Source organism: Budorcas taxicolor, chromosome 7, assembly GCF_023091745.1.
Source record: "Budorcas taxicolor isolate Tak-1 chromosome 7, Takin1.1, whole genome shotgun sequence".
Taxonomy (NCBI): domain Eukaryota; kingdom Metazoa; phylum Chordata; class Mammalia; order Artiodactyla; family Bovidae; genus Budorcas; species Budorcas taxicolor.
The window spans coordinates 42,655,154-42,679,669 of NC_068916.1; the positions used below are offsets into that span (position 1 = coordinate 42,655,154).

A 24,516-nucleotide genomic window follows, 5' to 3' on the forward strand; every position below is an offset into this window, starting at 1 on the left:
AGTCTCCCAGCCCATCTGCCGCCCAGCACCCCCACCTCTCACCCACTCCCACGGGAAGGTCCATCCCCACCAGGTGCCAGCTCAGAATTGCCTCCACTTACCTGACGGCCTCCCTTGCACCATCGTTGAGACCAAGAGCTTGCTCCCCACGACCCCCAGGCCCCCAGGTCCCTGGAGCCAGACCAGTATGAGGTCCACCAAATGACTGGCACCTCCTGCCACCCACCTGCCTGATCCACCACAAGGAACCCACAGGGCTTCAAACCAAGTTTAATAAATAAAACAGCAAGGGGGTCAAGGCAGTGTCACTTCACAGTGTGGTCCTTGGTGGGGCAAGGGAAGGTCTAGTCCAGCCCTGTGGATGGATCAAGCCAAAGCCCCCCTGGTGACACGGGGTGGGAGCGCTGCCCTGCCCCCAGAGGACCCCACTCCCATTTGTAAACAGAAACATAAATAAAACAAGGCGGCTGGAGAGGAGAAGGTCCAGGACCCCAGCGGTCCCACTGGGACCTCAACAAAAACACAACCTCCTCGGTCAGGGAAATGGGCTGGAGCCGGGCCCCCGGTGCAACTCGGAAAGGGCCTCGGTGCCGAGGGGTGTGAGTCCCATGTCCTCAGACCCACACCCGAGGCAGCCAAGGACCCAGGGGGTGGGGGTGGGGTGCGTAAAGTGCAGCTTTTCCTGAAGTGGAGAGCGGGCGGACAGCAGGGCAGGGCCAGCATCGAGGTATATGGCTCTGCGCCCCACGGGGTTTGGCACCGAGTAGCAGCTGCCCCAAGCCTGGGCCGGGGCGGCCCATAGTCCAGCCGGGCGCAAGAGACGAGTGAGCAGAGTGCTGAGGGTGCCCGGCGGAGGCTGCTGGTGGTGCGGCATCCGGCCTGTCTCCCCTGTCCCTGGCGGGGTCTCTGTTGCTGGACAGGCCGGCCCTCCAGGCCCGGCCGCCTGATGAATCCCAGGGTGGGCGTGGAGCCTGGGTCACGTGGTGTGTGGCATGGGAGGGCCCTGCTCACCCTGGTCCTCGAAGAGTTCTGAGCAGAAGAGACGCCACTCACGGCCCGCAAAAAAAGGAGGGGTCGGGAAGACTGACAGGCAGGCCTCGCAGTGGCCCCAAGTCCAGTCCAGCTACATGCCCGCCTGTGGCCAGGGATCAACAGGTCATCACATTACAGCTGCAGGGGAGAGCGGGAGAGATGGGAGACATCAGTGCAGCCCCCAAGCACCAGGCCCACCCTACCTCCCGGAGACCCACCCCCACTGCCGACAGCCCCTCCCAAGGCAGCAAGGCCTGGCGCCCGGGGAGGGCTGGCGGCTCGCAGGGCCAGGAGCAGCCTGGCACTGGCCCCGTGTGTACCTTTTTGGATTTTGAACCGTACGAATGTATTACCTAGTCAGAAAGATAAATAAGCCAAATTTAAAGTAGAGAATAAAGCTAAAGAAACCAACAGCCTGCTCGGGGGCCACGCCTCCCTCGGGCCCTGGGGCAGCCCCTCCCGCCGGCCTCAGCGTGGCCTGAGGTGGGGGCACAGCAGATGGGGGCTCTGGGGGACCGCACTCACTGTGACAAGGGCTCCGAGTGCAGCCCAGGGGCCGGGCATGCAGGGTGGGAGGCCAGGAAGGGGTTCACGTCCCCGATGCCGATGAGTCCAAACTCGGCCACCGACAAGGCCACTTGCGGAGGGCCCACAGTCTCCTCAGGCTCTCCATCTGTGTCCTCGTGGCTGGAGACGAGCGGCAGCTCCTCAGGCAGGGTCAAGTCCACAGCCAGCCTTGGGCTGGCACCGGGCTCTGGAGCGGCCGTGGCGGGCGGGAAGAAGGCCGGCTCAGCCAGGGCTGGGGGCCGCCGAGGCAACGGCAGCGCTGAGGGCTCGTCCAGTGGCGGGAAAGAACGAGGCCCTGGCTCTGAGGATGGGGGTGCGTCCAGGGCCTCCCCAGGCTCGCCAAGACTCCGGGACATGCTGCTGCCCATGCTCAGGGGCTCTGAGGGGGGGAAACGCAGCTGTGGCCAGGCCCCCACGGTGCCCATGCCCAGCCCTGTCAGGTCAAGGGCAACGCAGCCATAGTCCACTGGCCCAGAGATCGTGATCACCTCAGGCGGTAACCTGTGTGGGCTCCAGCCTGCTGGGCCCAGCAAAGCCAAGGGCCCTCCTCACAGAACACTCACACAAACGTGTGAGACACATGAGGACACGAGGGGCCTGACTTGTGGGAAGGACATGACCCTGTTCCTCAGGGTGGGCCAGGACACAGCAGGTTCAGCAAAAGTGAGGGGAATGCAGACGCCTCACTGGGCACGCCAGGGACCCGACCGCACTCTGGAGCCAGGACAACGGAAACCCTGCAGACCCAGAGACCAGGGTCCTTATCCCCCGTGGTCCCTTCACAACTGCACTGACCATCTGGGCCTCGTCCTGCTCCCACACAGCCTTGGGCCTGGATTCCAGAGGGGGCACAACACCCCCCTGGGCTCCCACCCAGGGCCACAGACCACACGGGGCTCCCCCCACATGCGGAGCCAGACCCCAAGGGTGCCTCATGTGTGAGATGCCTTATGAGACCATATGAGTGAAAGGACAAGGGCCCCAGACCCCTGCTCTTCAGTGTCCACTGGCCCAGGTTGGAGACCAGGGAGGAGGGGCCCCGAGGACAGGGCCTGACCCCTACTCACCCACGTGCATCTGAGCCAAGCGGTCATGCTCAGGGCCCAGGCCGTGGGCAACAGCAGGCAAGGGCAGGGGTGGCGATGAGCGGGGGCGGCCAGGGCCATCAGGGTCACTGCCCTCCAGGTCCTGGTCAGCATCCCTGCGGGGAGAGGGGGTGAGGGCTGTGGCTGCCTCAGGCCCAGTGCCCTCCCAGCACCCGTGGGCGCCTGGCACGCACGTGTTTCCTGACGGGCCGTACTTCCGGCGGCCTAGCCGTGTCTGCTGAGAGAAGTAGTCATAGCGCTCGGACTTCTTCCACAGATAATAGTATTCCACGCACTCGCCCACTGACCGCGTGCGCACCTGCAGGGAGTGCCAGTCAACTCAGCCCGGCCCTACCTCCCCCACTGCCTGGACAGCAGGGAGGAGCAGATCCCAGAGCAGATGCCGCAAATGGTGGCCCAGCTGCTGATGGGAGAACCCACTGCTGCACCCAGAATGTGGGACCTGACACCCATGCCCAGGAGGGTGGGACAAGGGGTACAGGACACGCCTCACCCCTAGAAGCAAGACTGACTGGCTTCCTGGAAGCCAGCATGATGGCTGACTAGAGACTCGTGTGGGAAGAAGACTATGAACCCTAAGCCAAGTGCTCAGGGAGAGGAGCTAGGGGCGGGGGGCATTTGGGGGAGGTGGGGTGGGAGTGGGCCCACAGTGGGGGCTTTAGGAGCAGCAGCAGCCCCCATGGGAAGACCAGTGGGCCCGGGCATGCTGGGCCTGGTCTCGGGCCCATCCCTGCCCACAACAGCCCCACATGGGCCCCACACCTACTCCAACCCTGTGCGGGAAGACACTAAATCCCCAGCCGTGAGCATCCCATGGTGGGTGGGAGGACCAGGCCTGCCAGCCCTAGGGGAACAAGGTAACTGTCAGGGCTGACGGGCTGGAGGAGGAGTCACGTGAGAACAAGAGTGAGAGTCAGGACCCCAGACAAGCCACAGGCACCCAGCCAGGCAGATGTCTGGGCTGTGTGTGGGGAAGGCCGGGGCTGTGCCATAGGTCAGAGAGCCACAGGCAGGCAGCACCTGAGCAGGACATGGGGGGACCAGCAGTGGCCCAGGTCTGGATGAGCGGACATGGACTTGGGGAGGAGAAGGACACAGGTGTGGGGAAGGGCACGTGGACCTGGGACCTGGCAGCCACTCTGGCCACACCCCGTGGGTGCCATGGCAGGAGAACCTTGTCCTTGGGTAGAGTGAAAGTGGAAACCCTTAGTCCCCAGGCAAGGGAGTTGAGAGGAAGTGCAGGTAGGGTTGGAGTTGGGGAATCAGCAGTGAGCACGGATCCGTCCCCAGACTGGAGCCTTTCCGGGGGAGCAGGCAGGAGGAAGCTAGAGCCGCCAGGAGCTTGGGGGGGGTTCGTCCTGACCTCCTGCTGCGGGCGGAGCTCCCTGGCTGGGAGCCATAGGCAGCAGGCAGGACTCACCTTGTTAGCCTGGATCAGGTGGAAGTTCTTGCCATGCACGCGGAAGCCATGCTCGAAGTTGCGGCGCTCCTCCTCACTCCAGGCGCACAACCCGTCTGCAGGGGTGTGGGGCAGTCAGCAGCGGAGCAGGGGTTAGGGGGCCCCCAGGCAGACCAGCGCTCACCTCGGATCACCTTCACGTTGAACCGCAGCCTCCGCAGGGCCTCCTCCGCATTGAAATTGCACTTCACCAGCTCATACAGTGCCTGGGGGGGTGGGGGGGTGGCAGCCACTGAGATCTCTGCCTGCTCACCTCGGGGGGCGGGGGGGTGGTCCACACTGCCACAGGGACGGGAAGATGGATGGGGTGGGGGCGTCCACTCTACCATTTCCTGTCACTAGCAGTTTCCAAATGATTTCGTCCCAAGCACAGGACCATGTTGGCTCCCGCCCCTCTGGCCTGGCAGTCCCTCCACCCCACAGGCAGCCCACCTGCTCGCTGTCCTTCACGGCCTCTCCCTCCGGAAGCTGAGACCCGGCCATCTCGTGCCACCTCCGCTTCACTGCCCGGTACAGGAACTCCTCCACCTCCCTCTCGGGAAGGATGTTGGGGTCCCAGAGCAGCTGGTCTTCATTCTCATAGACTGTGCAGAAGGGGCAAGGTCACGTGTGGGCACGCAAGTCACCTCCACTGACCACTTCCCAGGAAGCCCAGCAGGGCAGGCCAACTTTGCCCCTCCAGAGGACAAGGGCCTGATTGGTGGCCTGGGCTAGGCCTCCACCTCTGTGCCCCTCAGGGCCGGCTCTGGGCACCAAGGCGGGAGCAGGGAGAGACCAGTGGGGACCAAGTGGCCAGAAATCAGGGCCAGCTTCCCGGAGGAGGTAGCAACTAACTAGGGGCTGGAACGGGGACTTCTGACCCTAGCCTTTGAGAAGGCAGCTGCAGAGCGAGCCCAGGGAGGGGAAAGGCGGGACCAAGGGAGGAACACTCAAGTACAGTGAGACCTGGGTGAGAGCCTCACTCAAGCCAGAGCCGCCCAGCCGCCACAGCCCTCAAGTCAGCACCACACACCAGCCAGACTTCCCCTCAGGCTGCAGTCTGCATCCAGTGGGCAGCCCCTAGCTGTGCAAAGCACACAGTGGAGAAGAGGCAGAGGGAGACCCCAGTGCCAGCACCTCTCAGCTACCCAGGGAAGAGCCACTGGGACCGAAAACTAAACAACACACACAAGCCCAACACCCAGCACAGGGGCTGAAGACGGAACCCACTCCAGGCTGGACTCTCTCCTGTGGGGGACCAGCAACTCCAGGGTTGATGCCCAGGGACCTGCAGCCACTTCTCTCCACCTCCAAAGTCAACCCAAGTCCCAGGCTGGACCGGGGTGGGTAGTCAGCCAGAGGGGAGAGCAGGCCGCTCCAGAGAAAAAGTGACACCTGCCACCATGCCTGTGTGTTGATCTGTCACAGCAGGGTGAGAGAAACCATGCAACCACACATAAGTCCACGGACAGTGAGACATCAGAGCTGACACACAGGATTTCAAAATAACCATGATCCATGAGGTAAGATGACAGCAGAAAAGAACAAAACAAATTGAAAGCTGCGAAATTTCAGCAGAGAACTGAAATCCATTCAGAAGAATCACACAAGCATCTGAGGGCTGGAAAACACAGTGTGTGAGTTATGAATCACCAGGCAGCTTCAACAGCAGCAGATGACATGATCAGTGACATCACAAAGAATTTTGTTCAAATATATCAAACTGAAGCTTTAAGAGAACACAGTTTGAGAAGCAAGAGAGATGGACAAGCACCTGAGACATGTGTAACTGAGTCACAGATAACAAGGACAAGGCCCTGGCCAGCTCTGGAGAGAGGACGGCAGGAAGCCCACGGCAACTCTGACACACAGAGCCAGGAGCTCAGGGCACGCCACAGTCTGAACCCCAAGAAACAGGAGAAGGCAGAAGGGAAGTAAACAACCTCAGTGGAAACAGACACAAAAAGATAGTGGAGTAAAGCTGGTCAAGTGTTGAAAGGATAAAGCCTAAAAACCTAGACTTCTGCACCCAGGAAAATAGTCTTCAAAAATGAAAGTGAAATTAATACTTTGCAGAATTCATCCACAGCAGAACAGCACAAGGAGCACTGAAGAGAAAGTTCTCCACCTCCCCGCCACGGAGGCTGGAGGGATGGATCGCAGCATGTAGGCGCTGTGGGCAGGGATGCTCACAGCTGCGACCTGCTGGTGCGAGCGAGGCTGGGCAAGAGGTGGGACGAGTCACAGTGTCTGAGGCCCCTGAAGTAAAGGGGAACGAGGGCACATCCATGCAGAGCAAACCAGGGTAACCACTGGAAAAGTGACACAGACATTAAGACCAGAGTCCAAAGAGGACAAAACAACAGAATAAATTACCTGATGAATCAAAGACAGGACAAAATAAACAAACAAAGAATAGACGGAAGAGGCAGAAAACACACAGCACGACGGCAGACATGACCCCCTACTTGCAGGGGCTGCAGGACGTAAGGACTGGACTCAACATGCGAACTGACAAAAATCAGATCCCAATACACTCCATTTACAGAACTACACTTTGTGCATAAGAAGGCAGAAAGGAATGTACTGTGCGAATACCAGACAGACAGACACCACAGGAACATTCACAACACCGGCCACAGAGCCCAGCCCCCTGACCCCAAAGGACGGAAAACAGAGCAGGGCCTTGGGCCTCAGAGAACTCCAGCTCAACATGAGCAACAGGAGGGGAACCAGAGAATCCGCAGCGTTCATGCTTCTAAACAACCAGAGTCAGAGAGAAGGTACCACAAGGGAAACCAGAGAACAGGACGAAGCTAAAGAGAAGGAAGGAGGTAAAGATGGAAATAAAAGTCAGCTACACAGAAATCAGATGACAGAGAGACATCAACAAACCAAAAGTTAGCTGTCCCTTGTGAAGGGCAATAAAATTAATATGAACTCCAAAAAGTCTGATCAAGAAAGAATACAAAACAAAAAATGCAAATTACCAGTATCAGAACCCAAAAAAGAGACATTACTACAGGTCCTATACACGTTAAGAAAAGAACAAGAGGATATTACGAACTTTCTGCTGAAAAGTGAACAATTTAGGTGAAAGTGGTAAACTTCTCAGAAATATAACTTATCAACTTGATACAACTTAAATAAACTGAATTAATCATTCAGACTCTTCCACAGACAAAATAATCTAAACTGAACCCCGAGGCCACAGAGCATCACCACAGAACCCTTCCAACATCTAAAGCAGCAGCAGAAACTGTCTTACACAGATTCCTCCAGGCACTAGAAAAAGGCACTTCCCAACCATTTCCCAAAGACACATGACCCTGAAACCAGAGCCCCACGAGGACAAAATGAACAGAAATGACAAGCCAGTGTCTCCATGGACACGCATGCAAAACCCTGTATAAGGAAGGGACTGATGACACGCACCAGCCTGTCTCGGGGGCAGCAGTGCTCGGTGGTGGCCAGCACAGTGTAGGGAGCACAGACCAAGGCTCCAGGGAGGACAGGTCAGGGTCCCGCAGTTGTCAGGGTCTCACACGCCTCTGGTCAAAGCACAGGCTCAGCTCATGCACACAGCTCAAGCTGTTCACATGAGCTTCTGTTTAAAGACATCTCATTTCATACATATTGCGGGCTCACTAACACCGAGTTCACAGCAAGAGCTCATACCTGGACAAAGCTCACCTCATACACATTTTCTCTGACAGGCACGCCTCAGCCCTCATGTGCTCAAGATCCCAGAGGGCAGCCAGCACCACACCTGGGGCCGCTTTAAACAGCAAAACACGAAAACCACAGGGTTCAGTGGACACGCATGAGGCTTCTGATAACAGCTGAGAGCTGAACAGAGAAGGAAGCTTCCCTAGGTCAACCTTCCCAGGAACATGTGCCCCGGACAACTCGATGTTTCTACCCTCTGCACACGTGCGTACCCAAAAATGACCCTGAAAGCACTACAGGTGTTCATTCTGGGCCCACACGTTGACTTTAGCCATGGGGTAAATGCACAAACACAGAATCCACAAATAAAAAGGATCGACTGTACACACATGTATCATTATCATAAAAGACAGTATTTCGTGACTTGGTACAGTTTACTCCAGAATCCAAGGCTGGTTTAATGTCTGAAAATCTACCAATTCACTACATCGACAGAAAAAATAATAATAATAATAATAATAACCACAGATGTAGAGGCAGAAAAAGTATCTGACAAAATCACAGCAAAAATTGCCTGCTACTAAAATCAGAAAGAAACCTAATAAATGTAATTCTATGGTTACACCAAGTGGGGAATAACAGAACACCTCCCCGAGTCTGGGAACAAGACACAGATGTCCTCAGTCACCACTTCTTTTTACTTATGTTCTGGAGTCAGTGAAGTGAGGCAAGAAAAAGAAAAGGTACAAAGATCACAAAGAAAAAAGGTTATCATACACAAATGATATGACTGGTTACATTTAAAAATGCGAAAGAATCTACAAGGCATTAAAATTAGTAAGCGAATTTAGCCTAGTCGCTGTGTACAAGTTTAAGCTAAAAGAATCCAAACTACATTTCTGCCAGCAAGAATCACAAGACTGCTACTCTTAAAACTCTGAAACTGATGAAATTAAAGAATATCTAAACAGAAAGGTCAGCCACACTCACAAACTGGAAGTGTCAATACCATTAACATGTTGCTCCTCCCCAAATTAACCTTAAGAGCCAATGCAACCCTAATCAATCCCAGCAGGCACTTCTAGGCCAAAGGACAAGCTAATCTGAAAACTTCGGACATGCACAAACAAGTTACAAAATTGGAGGTTTCGGAGCATCTCAGACTTACTTCAGAGCTGCAACAATTAAGACAGAGTGGTCAGACAAAAGTTACAATGTTGGAGGTTTCACAATATCTCAGACTTACTTCAGAGCTGCAACAATTAAAACAGAGTGGTCAGGATCCTAGGTCAGAAAAAAGAAAACAAGAGAAACCCCCAAAGCAGAGGGACCTTGCCGACACTGATCTCTGATAGGGTCACCCCTGTAATTCAGTGGAGGAACGATGGACATGTCCACGTGCAGGACTTGCAGGGGGTAGGGGGGCGCAGTCAACCCTGACCCATAACCTCCAACCCACGCATTAAAATTAAGTTAGATCACAGACGCCAAAGTAGAGGAGGTCTGCAGACTCCTTAGCACAGAAGCGAATTGTGGCTAAAATAAAGACAAGCTAGACTTCACTGAAATCAGACCCCACTGATGGGGGAACACGCCAGCAGTGCACACAGCCAGCCACAGACACACCCAGGACAGTGCAAAAGCAGGAGAGGGAGGCACTCCATTCAAAGGGGAAAGGCCTGGGCAGGCACCTGCAGGAGACACCGAGTGGGAGGAAAAGCACTTAAAGCCACAGCAGGTCCCTCTCCATACCCACCGAGACAGACCACCAGGCTGAGGAGGACGCAGAGCAACTGGAACTCCTGCACAGCTGGCAGGGCCCACGATGCCCACGGACGATGACCCAGGAATGAGCCTGAGTGTCCAACCAAGACGGCCACACCACAAACCACCAGAACACCTGGCTAGAGGAGGAGTCAACATAGGTGTGCACACAGGGAACCTGATGCCGCAGAGCCCACAGTGCACACACTGTGTGGAGGGGTCCCTGCAGGGAGAGGCCAGCTCCCAGCCTAGGGATCAAGGGCAGACCTACGCGAGAGCACAGGCTCAGCTCACGGCCTCCTCTGGGGAGATGCCATGTGCCAGCACACCCTGGGACCCAGCTCAGCTGCGGCCTCCTGTCTCCCATCCTTCACCCAAACTGCCTATAAGGAGCAAGCACACCCCACCAGCCCACATCCAAACTCGGGCCCTGGGAGGTATTCCCATCTTTACAAAGGGTCCCCGACTCCCTCGTCTATCCCATCCCCCAACCCCAGCTCCCAAATCGTCTCAAAAAAGCCTCTGAGCTCAGAGTGCCAGCCCAGGGCATGCAGGAGCCCTAGGGCAAAGAAAAACAGACCCTAGTCAACAGGCACCTGCCTTCACGTCCCGACCTCAGCACCTGCGCACAGAAGCAATGATTTCTACCTCAAAGAATGGAGGCCCAGCTCTACATTCCAGTGGGATCGACAAGACAGACATCAAGTCAGATGGCAAGTGCCCTCAGGAACAGGGCAGAGCAGTAAAACACAGGTCTCTGGTGGGTGTGCGGGAAGAGCCCCAGATGAGACGAGGGACTGACCTGTGGGCAACATGAGGAGAGCCCACACACGCAAGAGAACAAGTGCAGCAGCCCTGGGCGGGGGCTCGGGGTAACTTCAGGGCCCATGGCCAGCCAGCAGGGAGGGGCAGCTACCTCCCAGAGCACCCTGCGGGCCGGCTGCCCTAGGTGGGCACCTGAGCTGGGCCAAGACTCTCAGGCTTGCTCAGAGGACCTGGGAACCGGCTCTGGCTGGACACCAAATTCTTTCCTGGAGGACTGGGTGGCATTTCTCCTGCTCCCTAACCCCCAGCTCCCAGGCTCACTTACTCTTCTCACCATGCCGGTTCGAGTGCAGGTTGCTGAGGTCCGCTTGGAACTGAGGCCCAACCATGATTTCCTGCAAAGGTAAAGGCCCAGGAGGGTCAGGGTGGACAGTGGTGCTGATTGGGGAGCAGGCCGCTGCCCAGAGCCAGGACTGGCTGAATCTGCCTGTCTGCTCTGAGGCCAAGCCTAGGAGTGTACAGGTATGTGAGCAACAGTGTGTCCGGCATAGCCAGTCCTGTGGTGGGGTGGAGGCAGTGGGGGAGCCCCCGGACAGGACCGGGGCCACAGCACTCATGCTCGAGTCCAATCCAGTGTCAGAGCTGCTCACCTTCTTACACTTGTTGGCGGGAAGCGGGTCCTCCTCAGCGTCTGATGAGCTGGAGGAGCCAGGCTCCTTGTCCGCGTCAGCCAGGAAGCAGGCTTCGGAAAAAGAGGAGCCGTGAGGCATGTGCCCTCTGCCAACAGACCCTGGCAGACTCCGGGCCCCCACCCCGCTCTCCAGCCACCTGCCCCCCAAGTGTGCCCCTCCTGAGAGGCGGTGGACCCAGGCCCCAGCCAGGGGATGAGGCGAGAGGGCAGAGAAGCAGGGTCCACAAGGGGCTCTGCTGCGGTTGTAAACCCACTGGGGGCAGGAAACTCAACACCTCCTGCTGCAGTGCACCACCGGCCAGGTCACAGCCCGAGATCCCCTGGACTTAACAGACATTCAGCCACAAGAACCAACACGCTCCCCCCTCGCATAAACCCAGGTCGCCAACCTCCGCACAGGGATGGTGCCCAGGGGGGCTCCAGGAAGAGCACACACCCCAGGGACCCCGAGGTCTAAGTCCCCAGAAGCTCAGGGGCAGAAGCAGGGGTCACCTACATCCACTCTGACTAGGGAAAAGGTCGGAAGCCTCGTGAGAGGTCACAGATGGGGTGAGGTCATCGGCCGAGGACTGTGTTTCTTCCTCTTCTTCCCCTGAAAGCAAATCCTTCGCTATTTGGTCCTTTTAACAAGAAAGTAAAGAACATTTTTGTACTTTGTTTTTACGATCTCAAATAACACTAATGATAATAGTGTGGTGGTGCCAGTGTGGATGAGCCTCCCTGCAGGAGCACCTGGGACCTCCGAGGGACTGCTCTCCCCAATCCCCAGGGGCTGCCAGCCAGGGAGGGGATGTGCCTCTGCCTGAGACCTAGGACAGTCAGAACCCCTCCCCTATGACCCCACCAAGACCTGCTCAGTACCCGGTATCTCTCCCTCCCAGGGCCCTCCCCTTGGCCACACAGACCCTGGGTGGGCAGCCCGCACTTCCTGACCACACCCCTACGTGTCCAGGGCCCTCCTGCCCAGCCCAGAAGCCTCCCCTCACCTTGTCCAGGGTCATGTCGGGCAGGTGGGCTGCGGTATCGCTGCCCTCGCTCTCCCGCTCCGAGATGGGCTCTGAGGTCTCGTAGCCGTACAAGGCCAATAGCTCGTCAAGAGGCATGTCACTGCTCTGTGGGGGCAGGGCTATGTCAGGGGCACTGCACTGGGGGCTCTGCCCCCTGCCCTTGAGCCCATCCGCCCCACGACCAGTCCCAGTGTTTCACTCCAGCCAGACCCCAAGTCCAGCCCTCGTCTACTGACTCCTTTCAGCCCCCCAGAGGGCATCCCAGTCCTGGGCCAAGGGAGCAGCTCCTTCGAGAGAGACCACCGACCTCTTGTCGCCAGAGTAAACCTTGGCATAAACGCTTTCGAACAGAATATCCCAATTTTGGAAAACTTGGATCAGACAGCATGAAAATAATAAACCCCAATGCCCACTGTAAGGCTGGAAAGGGAATATAAAAGGCAGGCGTTTCAGCTTTTGCTTTGGATGTTATTATACATTCTTTCTTTTCCTTAATCAGTAAATGAAAATTGTATCTGAAAAAAAAGATGTTTTTGGCTGCACCATGAGCCTTGCAAATCTCACTTCCCCAATCAGGGACTGAACCCTGTGTTCCAGTGAGAACACACAGTCCTGACCACCCGACCACCAGGGAGCTCCCCTGAAGGAAATTAGATAAGGTATTCAGCTAAAGAATAGCTGACCTTTTTTTTTTCAGTTACTTTTGAGAAGTTTTGAACTCAAGTTGAACTCTTTAAAACTGTTCTCTCCTTTTTGAACAGAAGACATGTTTTGGTTTTAAGACCAAATTAGTACTAAGTGACACACGGCACCAAGCTAAATAAACGTCCAAAATAAAAATAATTTTTTTAAGTGAAAAAAAATTTAAAAAAAAAAACATAGAAAGAAAAATAAATAAATGTCCAATGACTAGTCTTTGGTCCCAGTACTTGAAAGACATTTGATGAGGTCAGTGTTGACATTTAACAAACTGAGGTCTATGTGCCCCACCTCCAAGCTGACAAGATGAAGCCCCATTATGACTGGAGAAGTCCACACACCTCAACTAGAGAGTAGCCCCCGCTTGCTGCAACTAGAGAAAGCCCGTGCACAGCAACAAAGACCCAACACAGCCAAAAATTAATTAATTAAGGCTACAGGACAGGGCCCTGACCCAGGAGGCCAGTGTTCTCACAAGAAGAGATCAGAGAGCTTGCTCTCACCCTGGAGAGGCTGCACAAGAAGCCGCATCTGCAGCTGAGCAGCACCCTGTGGACATGCCAAGCCAGCCTTGGTCTGGGGCTTCCAGGCCCCAAACAGCACAAATATAAACCTGCGGTTTAAAGCATCCCATTCTGTGGGACTGACAGAGGTGTGCTCTCTAGATTTTACACAGCGGACTCTGTGCACACGCATAGGACTTACACATCATGGAACCAGCACCCAGCCAGCATCTCATCCACACAGAAGGTGATGAGATCACACATGAGTCAGGACCACTCTGGGGTCAGGGCTGCCAGGGTCAGGGCCACCCTGGGGTCAGAACCACTCCGAGGTCAAGACCAGTGGACCCTAAAACAAGGACAGAGTTCATCGGATACGGCCACGGGGTCCAACCCATGAGGCTGCCACCTGCCGCACTCTGCTGCAGCATCAGAGAGCATCCACAACTATGTCAACAGACTGGTAAATACTCCTGCCTTTTCCATGAACAGATCTGTAAGAGGCAAGACTCACTCTCTAACCTAAGAGACAGACCACAACAGATTGACATCTGCCTAAAGACAGCATTTCACAGAGACTTACAGAAATGTAAAACTATTTTATTCTTTTCCCCCTTTTTTTTTTGGCTTGGAAAACAGTTATATTTTCTCAAAAATGTGTTATTTCTACTTACAATGGGTTTGCTGCATCACCTACATAAACAAAGCTCCTTGAGATCATCGATAATTGTTAAGAACACAAAAGGGGGATCTGGAGTCAAAAAGCTGGAGAACAGTGGGCTCACTCTCCAGGCTGGCTGGTCTGGAGCCCAGCACCCTACGAAGGCAGGACCGGCTGGTGTAGCCGGGCCTCTGCTGACAGAGCCAGGTGGGCTCGGAGACCGAGCGGACACATGGAGCAGCTGCAAGGCCACTGATGCCCTGCTGGCATTGCTGGGTACCTGGGAGACGAAGTCCTTCTCCAGCTCCTCCCCCGGCTTCTCTGGGCCTTGCGCTGCACCCTCGTGTTCCTCCCGGACGCCGTAGTTCTGCGACAGGATCTCCGCCAGGTGGAACTGATGGTCCGCAGAGCCCATGGACACCACTGTGGCAGACAGCAGCCTGGTGAGCTCTGCACCTGTCCCAAACCTCGCACTACGGCTGAGACCATGGGGCAGAGAAGCCCGGGGGCCCTGGGGCTGCATGGGTGTATGCACGTACGTGTATGTCCACACAGCCGCCCAACAAATGCCCCACCCTCTTCTGGTCCCAGCCCAGTAGCTGGGGGACTTGACCAGATCTGGAGCCTTCCCCAAAGGCCCAGGATGTGCTCAATGCTATATCTCCATGCTGCTCCTCAGTACAGTGACTTGTAAAGAAACAAGAAAGGACACAGCCAGGTCTCACTCAACCCCACCAGGGAATAGTGAAGGTCTCCATGTGGGTCCCAAGAGTAACATGAGGGGCTGGAGCCTCCGGAAGCCGGACAGGAGAGGCCGGTGGCCAGTTTGGGGAGGCACAGGGCCCCTAGACAGTACCCACCCAGCACCCTCCCTCCTGCAGCGCCCGCCCCCAGCTTGGGGGCAGACCTGGCCAAGAGGGAGGTCCTGACCACCAGCTGGCTTGCCCTTACCCCCACCGAGGCCCTGGCAACCCAGGGAGGGGTGGGGGGTAAGGTACCTGCTGTGGTCTGCAAGTTGGGCTCCCCAGGGCACAGACTGTGAGGCAGGCAGGAGGCCGCACCAGGGCTCTGCCTCTCCAGTGAGGAGGCCTGTGGAGGAGAGGAGCAGGGTTAGGGCCCGCGGGCGGCCAGATGGCCTGGCCATGATCAGAGCTGACCCCCAGGGTATATCAGGGTCACAGGAGCGACCTCCACTGGCTGGGGGTGGGGGCACAGTGGGCCAGACTTTCAGTCACGGTTGGAGTCCAAGTGCCCAGGCAGAGATGCTCAGAGGGCATAGGGCTGCCACCACAGAGTTTGGACGCTCCTCCAGGTGGGAATAGCACCTGTGGGCAGCATGAGGGGACTGGATCAGCCAGCCACCAGCAGCTGATCATGGCCAGGACACAGTGTCAGGTGAGCCAGGCCCACATACAGCCCAGCCAACACCTGCAGCCAGGTGCTGACACCACAGCCACGGAAAGGGCCCAGCCTTCGAAATGTCATGTTCACCACAGAGAAATCTGGAAATTCCTCCAAACACGAACAGTTACCAAATGACCCAGCAATCAACTCTACTCCTAGGTACACACCCCAAAGAGCCAAAAACATATGTCATACTAGAAGGTATACACATGTGCTCACAGAAGTGTGACTCACAACAGCCCAAAGGTGTAAAAACCCTAATGCCCATCAACGGTGAATGAATAAAGAAGACATGGTCCATCCTACGATGAAAAGGAGAGAAACCCTGACACTTGCTACCACGTGGACAGATCCTGAGAACAAGATGCTCAGGGAAAGAAGGAGACACAGAAGGACACACAGGATGTGATTCCACTAATGACAAACGTCCAGAACAGTCTGATCCACAGACGCAGAGTGGGTTCCTGGTGGTCAGGGGCTGGGGAAGGAATAACTGTTGATGGGGGTGGGCTTCTATTGGAGTGATGGAATGCTCCAGGTAAGGGTGAAGGTTTCAAAACTTTGTGAACATACTAAAAACCACCGAATTCAATACTTTAGTTGGGGATATTATGAAGGACATAAATTATACCTCAAATTTTTAGAACTACATTAAAAAAGTACAACAGCTACCATTATCACAATGTTCAAAAGCTTATTAAGAACAAGAAAACTAAACCAATAACTTCTATAAACAGAACCACAGTATTCCCCCAACAAAACACGAGCAAACTGAATTCAGCAACATGCAGAGACCACCACACAGTGACAAGGAGTGGCTCAGCACACGACGCAGCACACAGGTGACACCCAACACGACAACCGGCCACAGCACAGACCAGACACACACCCACGGCATCATCTCAGCAGACGCACAGACACAGCACCTGACCGAGGCCAACACCCTGTCATGAGGCAACACTGAATGCACGAGGTCTGCAGGGGAGCTTCCACCCAGCCCCAGCGACTGCTGCCTCCCCGAGACCAGGGCACTGCCTACACAATGCCGTCCTGGAGGCTCCAGAAGGCAGGAAAGCGAAATGAAAGGAGTCCAAGATGCAAAACTACGTCATGACCTGGGACACAGAAGACACGCAAAGAATCCACTGAAGAAACTGGAACCAGTAAATGAGTTCAGCAGGCTGCAGGACATAAGACAAGCCACAGAAACTTTACTCCTATGCAGTAGCAACAAACAATCTAAAAAGAAAACAAGGAAGACAGTTCCATTTACAACAGCACCAGAAAGAATAAAATACTTAGAGATAAAAGGAGCACAAGGAGTTCAAAACTAACACTCTGAAAAGTGCAAAGAATGTTGAAAGAAACCAAATATCTACATAAAATGGAAAAACACGATATTCCTCGCTCAAGACTTACAACTGCCAAGATGTCAACGTTCCTCAACTCATCTAGAGGTTCAATGATAGGCCTATGAGAACCCCAACTGGCTTCCACACAGAAACTGTCCCCAAAATCACAAGAAAACTCAGGGACCCTGAACAGCCAGAACAATCCTGAGGGGAAAGAATGTTTCCTGACCTCAAAAGTACTGCAAAGCTACAGTAATGGATACAGTGTGGTGTTGACATAAGGCGGGATATTCAGACCAAATTAACAAACTGAGGATTCAGAAGTAAACCACATACTACAGGAAAGCAAATTTTTTAAAGGGTGACAGAAAAATTCCACATGTAATAAATAGTTTTTCAACAAATTGTGCTGGGGTGCCTTGCTATCCACACACAGAATAATAAAGTTAAACTCCTCTCCCACACCACACAAAAACTCACTCAAAATGGATCAAAGACCTTGAATATAAGAGCTAACACTATCAAACTCTTAGAAAAAACCAAGGCAATGAGTCTTTCTCACCAGGCAACAGTTTCTTAGGTAAGACACAAAAAACGTAAACAACAAAAGAAAAAAACAGATAAACTGTATTTTATCAAAATTAAAACTCTCTGTGCTTCAAACAGCAGCATCGTGAAAGTGCAAAGGTGACCCACAGACCAGTAAAAGATATGTGCAAATCATGCAGCTCTAAAACTGGACTTGCATCCAGAACACGTACAGAATTCTTACAGATCATCAAGAAAAGGGAAACCGGATTTTTAAACAGGCAAAGTCTCCAAAGAGCTGCACCCACAGCTCGGTACACGGAAACAAGGCTCGATGTCAGGAGGGCAGTGAGCACACTGAGATCAGGATACATGACACCAAGAGTGGGGACTCGGCCCCTTGGGAGGGGACCTGCAGTGGACAGCACAAGGAGCACACCAAGGGTTGGGGGGACCCCCACACACCGCCCTGGCGCAGAGTGTCAAGCGTGGAAGCCAGTGGCAAAGCGCCAGGGCGGAGCACACACAGCCTACCGACCAGCCCTTCACCCCTCTACCCAGGAGGCTCCGCCTCCAAAGGTCAAGGCCTTCCCTCTGCACTGACCACACTGCTGTCCACACCCTCCAGGTGACTCCTCACAGGGTTCTCCCACGTGACACACACCACCTGCTTAACAAGCTGCTTGTTTCTCTCTTGTGAACCTGCCCTTGTCAGCCTGAACGATGGGGCCCCAGCCAGGACCCAGGGGGGCAGAGGGAAAAGTCAAGCCTCTCCTCCCTGACAACATCCAAGAGAAGCGGAAATCTTCATCCACATTGAGACCTGTTCACAAGCATTCTCAGCAGTCTGACTCACAATAGCCAAAGGAGGAAAGAACCCAAAGAGACATCAGGTGGAACATCACTCAGCCCCAAAAAGGAGAGAAGCCCTGACACTCACTACTACGTGGACGGACCCTGAGAACACGATGCTCAGGGAGAGAAGCAGACACAGGACACACAGGGTGTGACTCCACTGACGGGAAACGTCTAGAACAGGCTGATCCACAGACACAGAGAGTGGGTTCCTGGTTGTCTGGGGCTGGGGGGAGAAGAAAGACTAAGGAGTACACAGTTTCTTCTGGGCTGGTGAAAATGTTCTAAAATTGACTGGTGATGCCTGTACAACTGACTATACGAAGAACCACTGAATTGGACACATTAAAATGAGTGAACTGTAAAGTAAACGAACTACATATACCTCAGTAAAGTTGTTTACCAAAAAAAAAAAAAAAAGATTAGACTAGTTAATAAACTAAACTTCAAATTTTAGAAAAAAGTTTAGTAAGAATTTCCATACTGATTTCCTAAGTCAAGAGGTTGCATAATCATTTTCTTCATCAGAGAAATACGGGACTTAAAACTCTGAAAGGTCAAGTCATTCAGTAAGGCTCACACAGCATGTAAATGGTACAACTACAAGTGCTGCCTTGGAACTCCAGCTCTGGAACTCAGAAACGCTTAACAGAACTGCCACTTTTCTTGGGAACGTGAACAAAAGTACACAAATGGTCAGTAAAGCCAGAGAGAGCCAGGAGGCAGAGCAAGCCGGGGCCCTGGAAACACCAAGGTGAGGAGAAGTCTGAAACGTGCCAGGAGACCGGCCCAGTTCTTTGGGAGGAAGTGTAGGGGAGCCCCAAGACCTTGGCCGAGAGCACCCCAAGTTCTAAGAGGAAATGTACAGGGGGAATATCCCAAGTGCTCTTTCAGGAGCATACCAAGTTCTATGAGGAAGTATACAGGGCACCCCAAGTGTTCAGTGGGAGCACCCAAAGTTCTAAGAGAAGGAGGTGCCCAGGGGCACCCCAAGTGCTCTGCCAGGAGCACCCCGAGTTCTAAGAGGGAGTCCCCCCACACAGGCCACTTTAAGAAGGTTAGCCCCTTAACCTGGGACAGGCGGTAACTACACAGGGAGCGAGGGAGCAGCCTGGACACAGCACCGGAGTGGCACCCTCGCCCCTCTCCAGGAAGGGGCCAGCAGCCTGCAGGCCACAGGCCACCTGCAGGTGCCAGCCCAGAGATGTTCCTTCTGGGCAAGGCCCGAGCACGAGGACAGCAGCAGACAGTCGGAGAAGGGCTCAGCCCAGCACCCCCTCCACCTTGGGGTCTGCCCAGGGGTGCTGGCAGGGGAGCCAGGACAGCAGCAGGGGGAACAAGAGGAGAGGACAGGGGGAAGGCTGGGTCTGCTCAGCCTCCCCCCAGGCCTAGATCCCCAGGCTCACCTCAGGCAGCTCTGAGAGCAGCACGGTTGCCCCAACACCAACTTTCAAGCCAGGCCCATGCACAGCAGTGGGTTTCCCGCATCCTGTCCACCTTACCCTCCCCCCGCCCCATTCAGACCACTCTGGAGCCCATGGCCCCCGTTTTGCAAAGGTGGGAGAAGGAAACAGATGAGGAGCTGGCTAAGGGCATTCCGAGTTAAAAATTTTTATAAAGAAAAAAAGGGAGGAGAATCAGGGTTAGAAAAAAAGGAAAGACAGCACTGTGGGGACGAAGAACAAGCCCAGGATGGGGAGCTGCCTTGCCCGGCCTTGGCCTGGGGCCCAGATGGGAGGGAGGGGGCTCAGTCAAGAGGGAGGAGGGGCCCTGCCCTGCCTTCGGTGGAGGCTCAGACAGGGTAGGGGCTCAGATAGGACAGAGGCACAGCTGGAAGGGTCAGAGCAGTGTCTGGGTCCAGCTCACCCACAGAGACATTGGGGTCCATCCTCCACTTGGCGAACCAGGCACCCCACCCACAGGCTCTTCCTCCAAGCATGGGACACCCACATGCCTCCCTTCCAGAGGGGGGTCCTACACCCCCTCCCTGTGCAATGGCCAGGCCTGGGACTCTGGTGGGAGGGATCCTCGTGACCCTCAAGTCTAGGCTGTGAAAGGCAGTGTAACTTCCACCAGCCGCCATGCTGTGAGGAAGCACAAGCCACGAGGCCAGGCCACACTAGTGTTGCAGCCACACGCGGGCGGCTCAGCCCAGCCACCAACCAGCCGCAACCACGGGCGGGACCAGCCAGACCTCCAGGCTGGGACAGGTGGTTAAGCAGCACTGGCTGCTCTGAGAAGCTGACTGCAGAGGTGGCTCATCACACAGCAGCAGTTAACCAAAACCCCTGGCCCCTGGCAGATACGTGGTCCCACTGGGCCGCCCAGCACCTCTCTGCTGACTGACAGCCCATGCCGAACCTGCTCTGGGCTGGGGCGCAGCAATCAGCAAACAGGTTCTGCCCGCCAGTCTCAGCAAGTCACCCACCCAGCTGGGGACACTGGCCAACAGCAGATGTGCGGGGTACTGAGGGGAGAAAACAGGGTGGAGGCCCCGCGCCAGGGGTGAAGGAGGCTGCGTGGCTGTCTCCACAGCAGCCAGTAGGGCAGCAGACTCCACCGCACAGCGAGACCCCCGCGGGTGCAGATGCCACAGGGAGCCAGGAACCAGGGTGGAGAAGGTGCAAGGGATCCAGAGAACAAGGTCACTGGGCTGAGGATCACAGGGAAAAGACGCACTTTACCCTAAGGACAACAAAAAGCTGTCTCTTAAGCACAAGATACGGACAGTGGACTCAGCTTTTTAAAGATTAAGTTGGGATCCACAAGCAAAACAGTAAGAAGCACCCCACCTTTTCTCAGGGTGCTGATGGCTACCTTGGTGATGAGAAAAATCAGCACTCACTGCTTGGTCAGGAATCACTATTTGTATTGGCTCAAGACAAGAACTGCACAAGGCTCAGCCTCTCTGTGCAAGCATGGAGCCAAGATCTTATGGGATCCCAGCTCAGAGACTGGCCCAAGGCAGCCCAGTGTGAAAGGCTCCAGAGACAGGGGCAGCCTCCCAGGCAAAGGCCAGCCGTGCTCACCACCACTGACATTTGCATACCTGCGGTCCCTCACTGCCAGGCCCTCAGGGCCTCCCACCGAGTTGGCTTTCTTTTTAAGAAACCAGCTCCAATTCACCCCAAACTGGACACCTGGCAGCCCTGACAGGGCAGAGTCAACAGCCAAACCAGGCACCACTCAGGGCAGGTTGGTTGGGGAGTTTGTCCCACCCACCTGTCACACAGGGCTACCTGCCTGGCCAAGACTGCTGGCCCCTGAGGCAGACACATACATGGACAGCCACGCCCCTGCTGGGCTGTCAGGAGACCTGGCTTCTACCTCCATCCCACAAGTACAGCCACTGCCCAGGAGGCTTGTCTCCCCAGATGCCCTCTAAGGAAAGAGAACTACTCTGGAAGGGCCCTTTGAGTCCAGCCACCAGCATATAAGACAGGAATGGGCTGGGGAGGTCTGGCCTTGCACTGGTATGCCCACACCCTCTTTGGCACAAACGCAGGGCCTCCTGCTGCCCCTGCGAAAGTCACTAGTGAGAGAGAATGGCCAGTTCCACCTCCACAACACCCACCCACTCAGCGCCAAGACATACAGCCCAACGTGGCTCCCCGATCAGGCCAAGCATCCCAGGACCCGGGCGGGTGTCTGCTCCTCTCTGGGCCTGGGCAGCCTCACCCACTGCGTGAGAATCACTTGCTGAGTCCAGGGACCTGCCTAGAGTCCCCACACTGACCGTCTGCGCTAAGAGTCACGTCTGCTGAGTCCCTAGCAGATGCGTTATTCATTTCATTCTCCCTAGAGCCCTAAAAGGTGAAAGCAGGTTCGCACTGCTTTATCCAACATTCCAAAAAGCCCTCAAAGTGAAAGTTTTTCATCCCTGGTTCGACCCGCCACGAAGCTACCGGGTGTCTGGATCTCGACAATCCCAGCTGAGTTTGCTCAAGCATCACAGCCCGGAATCCCACAGATCTTCAAATCCGAAACACTCAACTCCAACATCGGTCCGGCCCCAAGGATTCGGGGTCTTGGGCCCGCTTTGCGGACAGAGAGAAGGCTCCGCGAAGCAACTTCAAGCCGCGGGAAAAAGCAGCCCTCCGGGCCGGGCTGACCCCAGGTGGGACCTCGAGTCCTGCCCGGGGTCCCGGGATCCGGCAGGAGCGCGACTCCGCGGGACCAGCGCCGGGGGGTGGGGAGTGGGTAGGGTTAGAGGGACCAAGATTCCGCGAGGTCAGCGCCGGGGGGTGGGGGCTGGGTAGGGTCAGGGGGCCGGAGGGGGCACGACTCTGCACGGCGAGAGCCGCGGAATCGGGGGTGGACAGGGTCAGGGGGCTGTGGGCCGGATGGGGCACGACTCTGCAGGGAGAGCGCCGCGGGGAGGGGCTTCAGCGCCGCTGGTGGGGTCAGCGGGCGGGGGTCCGGTGAGGCAGGGTCCGGTGGGAAAGCGCGGTCCGCGAAGTTGGCAGACGCGGTGCGGGCGCCGGGGCGGGGGGGGCGGGAGGCGGGAAACTGCGGGCGCGCGCCCCCTCCCCGCCCCCGCCACCCCCGCTCCACCCCGCGCCCCCGACCCCCGCGCCGCACATGCGCACTGCCGTCCGCGATGTGGCACCCGGGAGGGGGGGACCGGGGCCGGGGGCGACTGCCGGTGGAGCCCCGCGCCCCTCGGGCTCCGACGGGAGCCGTACTGCGGCCCGGCTCCGAGCCCCGGCCCGGGGCCTCGGCGCCCGGGGCCCCCACGCGGCCCGGCCAGGAGGCGGGGGCGCGGGCCGGGGCGGGGGCCGGCTCCCCCGGCCCGCTCACTCACCTCCGCCATGGCCGTGTGTGCGCGGGAGGCGGCGGCCGCGCCGGGATCCCCGGATGCGGGGCCACGCGCTCATTGGCTGAAGCGCCGGGGCGGGCGGGGGGCGCCTGGGCGGGGTCGGGGGCGGGGCCTGGGCGGGGTCGGGGGCGGGGCCGGGGCGGGGCGCGAGCCGCGCGTAGTAGGTGCGCGATATGGGATGCGCGGGTTTCCACGGACCTTGGCCTCGGCTTGGAATGTGGGGTCACCCTGGATGGAAGTGCCGATTCCTGATAACCAGAGCTTAAGCGCGGGTCCCCAGTCCTCCTTCCAAGCCATAGTGCCCCCCCAAGTGTTACAGCTGAGGACCCCGAGCCCCGGAGAGACGACTCCCCTCCTTAAAAGGACATAAGTCTGGGTAGCGTGGTTCTAGAACTTTCCGCACGTTTGCACCAGTGACGACGGATCTCACTGGGGGCTTGGAACCCGAGTGCCCACTGTCAGCAGGGGAGGTGGAGCCCAGCCCTTCCGCTGGCTCTGGACCTGTTGTCATAAGTTGTATCTAATCGAGGAAACATTATGGGCCTGCGCTGCCGGCGAAGTGCGTGAACAAGAGGGTCCAGACAAGGATTCCCCATACCTTGTGTCTCAGAGGCGTGCTGAGGGCATCAGGGTGGAAGGTGTAGACAGAGAAGGCAAAGCAGAGACTAGGATGGTGACTAGAGCAGAGGTGGACGGCTGGGGAATATGGGCAAAGCAGAGAGGAGGCACACACGTTTCCGGCTCACGCAAACCAGGAAGAATGGATGCGGGGGAGACCTAGGATTCAGCCCCGGTCCTTTTCAAGCTGACTTTGATAGCAGTGTCAACTGCTGCTGGATGCTTGATGTAAAAGCGCTAGCCCAGCCCGGGGGAGCCTACCAGCCAGGAGAGAACCGGTCTTAGAAGGCCTGCCCTGCTCTCTTCTCTGCATGAGTCACAAGTTGCATGAGTCATGAGCTCCCAACTCACATTGGTGTACATCATCCAGATTGAGGGTTCAGGCCCTTGGAGGGAGGGTCCTCACTGATAAGGGGTCAGCTTGGTCAATCAGTCACTCAGTGTCCCCTGCAGCCCTCAACTCGGTACTGAGCAACCACAGGTCCAGTGAAGTAGGAAGGTAAACCAACAAGACACAGTGACAGTGGGGCTCTGTATAATCACACGTGGCAGCAACAGAGGGAAAGGGCTTGAGTAAGCCTAGGGGACCAGAGGAGACTCCTTGGAGGGAGCTTTAACAAGAATCATCAAAAATGAGGGACAGGGAAAGCCTGGTGTGCTGCAGTTCTTGGGGTCGTAAAGACTCTGACATGACTTGGCAACCAAACAACAACAGCAGCAGACGAAGGAATGGAGAGAGCAATGTGTTCCAGGTCTGAAAGTTTCTTCCCCTGTAGTATAAGCTGCAGTCATCAAAGCAGCATGGTATCAGCACAAAACAGGCATGAATCAATGGAACAGAATAGAGAGCCCAGAATTACACCTCCATCTATGGTCAGTTAATCTTAGAGGAAGCAAGAAATGGAAGAAAGTCATGAAATTAAAAGACACTTACTCCTTGGAAGGAAACTTATGACCAACCTAGATAGCATATTGAAAAGCAGAGACATCACTTTGCCAACAAAGGTCCATCTAGTCAAGGCTATGGTTTTTCCAGTG

The 24,516-nt window shown here is 55.9% G+C and overlaps 1 protein-coding gene across 3 annotated transcripts; it reads right to left on the reverse strand.

Moving 5' to 3' along the window:
- Positions 1 to 260: 260 nt before the first annotated feature.
- On the reverse strand, positions 261 to 22,874 carry MIER2 (MIER family member 2). Of its 3 annotated transcripts, none has more exons than XM_052643134.1 (14): positions 22,846 to 22,874; positions 14,901 to 14,991; positions 14,183 to 14,325; positions 12,019 to 12,144; positions 11,529 to 11,652; positions 10,992 to 11,083; positions 10,667 to 10,736; positions 4,597 to 4,748; positions 4,289 to 4,370; positions 4,126 to 4,220; positions 2,879 to 3,003; positions 2,667 to 2,800; positions 1,558 to 1,786; positions 261 to 1,170 (listed from the first exon to the last, which is right to left on the reverse strand). In XM_052643134.1, the coding sequence occupies exons 1-14, from the start codon at positions 22,852 to 22,854 to the stop codon at positions 1,149 to 1,151; spliced, it is 1,494 nt and encodes a 497-aa protein (XP_052499094.1). In that variant the 5' UTR covers positions 22,855 to 22,874; the 3' UTR covers positions 261 to 1,148. The 3 variants fall into 3 exon arrangements, with proteins under 3 accessions (XP_052499094.1, XP_052499093.1, XP_052499095.1); XM_052643133.1 differs by having other exon boundaries at positions 1,558 to 1,978; XM_052643135.1 differs by lacking the exons at positions 14,901 to 14,991; positions 22,846 to 22,874 and adding an exon at positions 13,444 to 13,590 and having other exon boundaries at positions 1,558 to 1,978; positions 14,183 to 14,297.
- Positions 22,875 to 24,516: the final 1,642 nt, after the last annotated feature.